The sequence below is a fragment of the Elephas maximus genome, chromosome 21 (genome assembly GCF_024166365.1).
Source record: "Elephas maximus indicus isolate mEleMax1 chromosome 21, mEleMax1 primary haplotype, whole genome shotgun sequence".
Lineage (NCBI taxonomy): Eukaryota > Metazoa > Chordata > Mammalia > Proboscidea > Elephantidae > Elephas > Elephas maximus.
This window is the reverse complement of record NC_064839.1, coordinates 55,293,325-55,299,230: the sequence shown is the minus strand read 5'-3', so window position 1 is coordinate 55,299,230 and position 5,906 is coordinate 55,293,325. Positions and strand designations below refer to the sequence as shown.

The 5,906-nt window shown below is 42.9% G+C and overlaps 1 protein-coding gene across 1 annotated transcript; it reads right to left on the bottom strand.

Annotated features, from left to right (window-relative positions):
• Window positions 1-553: 553 nt before the first annotated feature.
• Window positions 554-2,575, bottom strand: LOC126064575 (protein FAM90A27P-like). The gene is made up of 3 exons (XM_049863782.1): window positions 2,496-2,575; window positions 1,926-2,034; window positions 554-1,258 (listed from the first exon to the last, which is right to left on the bottom strand). The coding sequence occupies exons 1-3, from the start codon at window positions 2,573-2,575 to the stop codon at window positions 554-556; spliced, it is 894 nt and encodes a 297-aa protein (XP_049719739.1).
• Between the last annotated feature and the right edge of the window lie 3,331 nt (window positions 2,576-5,906).

The following is a 5,906-nucleotide window of genomic DNA, read 5'->3' as shown; positions in this document are numbered from 1 at the left end:
AATCTAGTCATTTTCACACCAAATACAGTTAATTACATAGCTTCCAGTGACATTATACTTGAACATTTACTCCCATATTGACTTAGTTCCTTACAAAAAAAACTAAATTACAACAACTACTATAAGCCTCTTGCATAAGGTCCATATTATGTACAACTTAATATAAAAAATTAAAAAGGCAGTCTCAGCATGCCTGTCTTTGACAAGACTTGAGATTCCACCATTGCACTCCCACCACATCTGAGGATGTGATTCAACAAATACACCCTGTTCCCTGCATCTTTCCCCTCTGTGCTCATTTAGTCACAATCAATTCGTGGGACACTGGAGGTTGAGGTTCCTACCATAGAGGTCTCACTCCCAGTCACTCTCCTTAAAAGGAAGCCAGAAGCCTCACTAGAATCCGGGAACTGTGTCTCTCACAATTCTCAAGAACCTAAGGGCTCCCTACAAGAGGTGTAGACTACTCAGGAAGGAGAGAAGTGGGAGATTTTCTGAACCTGGAGCTCCACTGTCCATTTTCTATTTTTGTGAAGACAATTCTGAGTGGCTGTCATGGAACGTGGCTAGAAATTGGGGGTGGAAGGATAGGGCTGATTTCGACAGTATTCAGTTGAGGTGTACTGTGTGGAGGCTGGAGGACAGTCATCCTGGTGACTTGGGGTGGCCCTTTGGGTCCAAATTCAGTTGTACTGGAAAGAGGCTGGCCAGCTCCCACATCAGGTCTCTGACTGCTCTGTTGGAGAATCTGGAGGGTCGTGAGTTTTGCTTTCTTCGCAGGATTCAAGCAAATCTGTACGGGGGTCTGGACAGATCTTGTTCCTGGTGCCTGGATTCTAAGTGGAGAGTCCTGGCCCCTTCTACCTCTGGCAGGCTGTGGACTGGATTTTGAGATCCTATCAGGACCCTTGGCTTGTGCTTGGGGGCTGAGGACATGGCCCAGAGCAAGGGTTTTTGTGGCTGGCCGGGAAACATAATGAGCACAAGCATCACATCTGTTGTCTGCTGTCTTGGCCATGAGGGTACAGTCCTGGCCAAAGTGTTTGGTTGCTGGCTGAGAAGAGCCAGTGATACCCACTTCTTCTTCTTTAGTTTGTCCATGACATGAGAAAAAGCTTGGATCATGATCTTGGATAGGAGACCTTTCAGGGAAGATAGATTTCAGGTCAGGTTTCCTTACATGTGGCCAGTTTCTGAGAGAAGGGTCCAAGACAGATCGCATCGTGGTAGTGTGAATGGGCATGGGCCTGCAAGGGTGCTGTGGGAGAAGACACTGCAGGACATATATTAGGATTTCCTCCAAGTCAAGTGGAAAAGAAAAATCCACCAACATAAAGGCATGGAAGTTTTCGAATTTTCTCTAACAGTAGAAGAAATACAGGCAGTCTCTTTGTATATGAAGAGCTACCCAAACTCAGGTAGGCTCAGGGGAAATAAACTACAATATCAGCTGGATATATTGTTCCCATCACACTGAAAACTATCAACTTTTTTACTACCGTCTCTTGCTTAATGATGTGGAACAAGCCCTTTCCTACAGACTTCGATGGAGTGGACATACCTAAAGGTCTTTTGAAGGCAGAAGGATGCCTAATGTTTTTTCAAGAGATATTTGGAAACATATAACACAACTTAAAAGATGCATATTTTCCCATGTAGGAGTCTACCTCTTGGAAGGCATCTGATTAAATCACTTATACCTCTGCGCAGAAATGCTCCCACTAGCATGTTTTTGGTAGGCACGCAAGGAATACTGCAAAAACAAAGAAACAAATGGAAAATGACATCTGAAGTTTATACAAAAAATTTGGTATCCTATTGGCCAGAACACAATTTTAAAACCTCTTGCCACAGAAGGGGCATGGGAGTGAAGAAAAACTCGCTTACACAGAAGAGAAATAGAGCAGGGAACCTGGTTGACTCACCCTTAAGTAGTCACAAGATTCTGTTGATTCTTTCCAATTTTGCTGCTGCTTCCCTTCGGGTCTCTCGGGAAATTTCTGGAGTGGAGCTTTTCTGTCATGCTCTCCTTGCCTGATGGGAAACAAAAAAAACATGTTAAGAGGACACACCCCAGGTTACTCTCCCAACTTAAGATAAGAATTCCAGGGGCCCAGTCCTATTGTTTCAGGATGAGGGAGGTATTGAATCACTGTGATCTTTTCCAAGGCTGCCCAGTCCCTCATCTCAGATTCATCCTACAACCTCATTCAGCCCCCCACATTTTGTCCATTCTCTACCTTAAGCGAGATTCTGTTGTATTGTCCCCGCCATGGGCAAAGCTCCAAGATTTACCCTGGTCCCTCCCCTTAGGGATTATCCGGGACTACAATGATCTCCTGAATGTGGACACCTGGAGCATATTGAGCTCTTGGCTATTTCTTTCCAGTTACCCTGTCCTATTTCTCTCCAGTTGCCCTGATGACAGGACACACGGCATAGAGATGAAAACACATCATCTATTTCAATACACAAGGACTTTCCATGTTCCTCACCTTTGTCTTTGTTCCTTCTCTCTTTCCAAGTTGTTAAACGGCCAAAGAGTCTGAGGTTCCTGGGGTTTCTTAGGCTCCATGTTCTCCTTCATCTTCTTTGAGCCCAAGGCTTTGGGCACTACAACCCTACTCCAGCATTTTATGGGGCACCTCTTACTTCTTGTGTGACCAAAAGGTCCGCAATTCTTGCACTTCCTCTGTGGGTGGAGAAAGGGGTGGTTGGTGACTCAGCAGAAATAACAGGCAGATTTCAAAGCTCAATATAAGATCAGATTTTCATAGTTAGGTCTTGTTTTGAGGAGGGAACATCTGCACATGGCCCGATATGTGTAAGGAATTTCAGGAGATTATGGCCCTGCCCATGTCAGAGCAGGACACTGGGAGGAACAACTGGGAAGTCTAAGGATGAGGATTATGAGCCAGATTTCAAGAAATTCACAAACACTAGGCAGGAAAGGACACTATCGAGGGAGTAAGACTCCTCCTCAAATACTATAAATGGGCTAATTAGCCCGGTGAGAAGGTCGCAAACAGGACCAGCCTTAAATGGAAAGAACAACTGAGTTAAGGACACAGAAGTTTACATGTTCAAACCATCTCTCTGGTATCCATTCAGCCCTTCTGGTTCCTGAGAGGTCCAAGCCTCCACTTACCCTGGGATCCTTCTGCTCTGGTTGGGGAACGCTCTGCGCCACCGATCCTCTCCATTGTCTCTTCATGGTCTGGACTTTATGGGGTCTGTCAGGCTGACGCTATGTGTAATCAACTGCCATCTGCCTCAGCTCCTTCAAGCTTCAGGCCAGTCTTCCTCAGAAATTGACTTGGTTTCCTGAATCATAAGATAAGGAAAATATTGTATATAGACCGAGACAAAATTCCTCATACGCCTTCACCTCACATTCGGTATGAAGGTGTCTTCCTGTTCACTAAGGCAAATCTAGAACACTTTCCTCTGCTCACATAGTGATCTCACCCTCTACCACGATTACCTCCTCCCAAAAAGGGAGCTTCCCTCAGATCAAACTCTTGTCACATAATTGGTGAATTAGGATTTGTACCATTGAATGCCTGGTTCTGATTTTGATAGTTTAGCATAATCGACTGTACTAGGAAAAAAAAGCCTAAGTTTCCCCAGACTTACAAAAAAAAAGAAGGCTATGGGAATGGTATGCCTATTCTTTATTAGATGTATATAAAAGTCTGGGGAAAAAAAACATTTTCTTCTTAAAAGCTAAAACTTCTACCCTTTACATGCTGCAGTCAAGTCGATTCCGACTCATAGCAACCCCATAGGACAGAGTAAAACTACCCTATAGGGTTTCCAAGGAGTGGCTGGTAGACTCAAACTGCCACCCTTGTGGTTAGCAGCCCAGTGCTTCACCACTGCAACACCAGGGCTTCACCTTTTCCATGAGAGGAGGCAATTTCCAATGACGAATGAACACCGAAAATCATTGTCTCCCTTAGTAGATTGGGACCTTCACAGTTGATGACCTGGACTGTTTTATTTACCGGTTTACCTTCATTGTCTCACTTTATAACTCATTTCTAATAAATGCACAATGAATCTACATGAAATAAGAATGCACAATTTAGTTATTTAGTTTTTTAATTAGTTTGGCAAAACCACCAGGACTCTACAACTACTCATGCACTATCCCACACAAGTCAGGGCACTGCGATATATTTACTTTGAAACTCAAATTTTAATGTAATAATTAAATTCAGAATGATGCATGTTATCAGTCTTTAAAATGCTAAACAATGCTTACCTCCATACCAAGAGCCAAACCACTGTAGATTTTCACAAGTACTATATCTCTGAGCATTGAAAAGAAATAAAATTAAAAAAAAAAAAAAGACTAACCTGAAGCCCAGCTGTCTGTGGCTTTGTCAACAGGTCCTCAATAGGTGGATTCTGGGCTGACTCCATGGTACAGTTTCCAAAACGAGTGATTCCAAACTAGGGAGTAGGATTCCTTCTCAAAGAGTCCGAATAGGCTAAATAGCCGGGAGAGGAGCTCACAAACCTGAAGAGAAGACTGGACTGGACTGACTAAGAACAATGGACTCACAAGCTTTTATGTTGTCTCAAAGTCACGTAATTTATGTGCTCTTTAATCCAATCGACCCAATCCAATCACATTCAATTAATCCAATAGAACCGAAACACAGTTGATCTAATTAAATCTTTGGATTGGATCCTTTTGTAATGTAATTCATTCACTCTAATGCAATCAATCAATAATTCGACTTCCTAAATCCAATCACATCTACCTATTCTAGTTAATCTAATACCATCACAGTTATCTAATCAGGTAATTTGTCAATTTGTTGCTTAATATTTCCAGTTTTTTAAAAAAAAATCTGGAACCTGAAGCAGTACTAGCTGAAGAAAGAATCCAATGGAAGACAGGAGGGAAAATGTGAAAAGAAGATCCCAGACTTTCATGTGGTACCAAGATGGTAGAGCTGGATGTTGGTGGGGACAGTGCCAGGTCCTGGCCACAAAGGTCGTAGGGTCCAGGCTTCTTCCCAGACAAATAACACTGGGCACAAGAGTACTGACAATCTGCTTCCTCAGACCTTCCAGGACACAAGTTCTCAAGGCACTTGGCCCTACACAGTCTATTCAGATCTCACAGATAGACACTTGGTTACAGCGGGATATGGACATGAGTTGGGTGCATGATAAGGAGTCAAAGAGGAAATGGATTCAGGCTGAATTGGAAGGGCCGAATCTCTTGAGAGGGGCCAGTGGGGTAGGGTTGCAGATGCTTGTGCTTTGCCGGGCTGAAGAGCTGAGAAGATGGAGTCTGAGTCCAAGAAAGTTTGAATCCACCAGCTGCTCTTTGGAAACCCTATGAGGCAGATATCCTAGGTCCCATAGGGTCACCATGAGTAGGAATCGACTCTACCCCAATGGCTTTGATTATTTTCTTTAGTCTTTTTCTTTAACCCACAGGTAATTCCTGAGTCCCAGGCTCAGATGACCTAATCAAATCTTTAGATCTGCTCCCAAGGTAATGTAAACCATTCACTCTAAGGCAATCAACCCAATCAAATTCAATTTGAGTTAATCCAATCACATTTACCTAATCTAGTTAATCTAATGTAATTGCAATGATCGCATCATCTAATTTGTCAATTTGTTTTTTAAGATTTCCAGTTTAATATTTGCAGTTGTAGTTTTCACAATTTAAAAAAAAATCTTCCAAGCCTTTAAATGCTAGCAAACAGCCATGTAAGATGCATCAATGAGTCTCAACCAAACTGGAACAAAGGAGAATGAAGAACACCAAAAACACAAGGTAATTCTGAGCCCAAGACACAGAAAGGGCCACATAAACAAAAGACTACATGAGCCTGAGACCAGAAGAACCACATGGTGCCCGGCTACAACCGATGACT

Coding starts and splice junctions, on each gene's coding strand:
- LOC126064575 (XM_049863782.1), bottom strand. CDS start 2,575: ATGGAGCCTAAGAAACCCCAGGAACCTCAGACTCTTTGGCCGTTTAAC. Junction 2,035..2,495: donor GAGAAGGAACAAAGACAAAG/GTGAGGAACATG, acceptor GTTTCCCATCAG/GCAAGGAGAGCATGACAGAA. Junction 1,259..1,925: donor AATCTTGTGACTACTTAAGG/GTGAGTCAACCA, acceptor CTTCTCCCACAG/CACCCTTGCAGGCCCATGCC.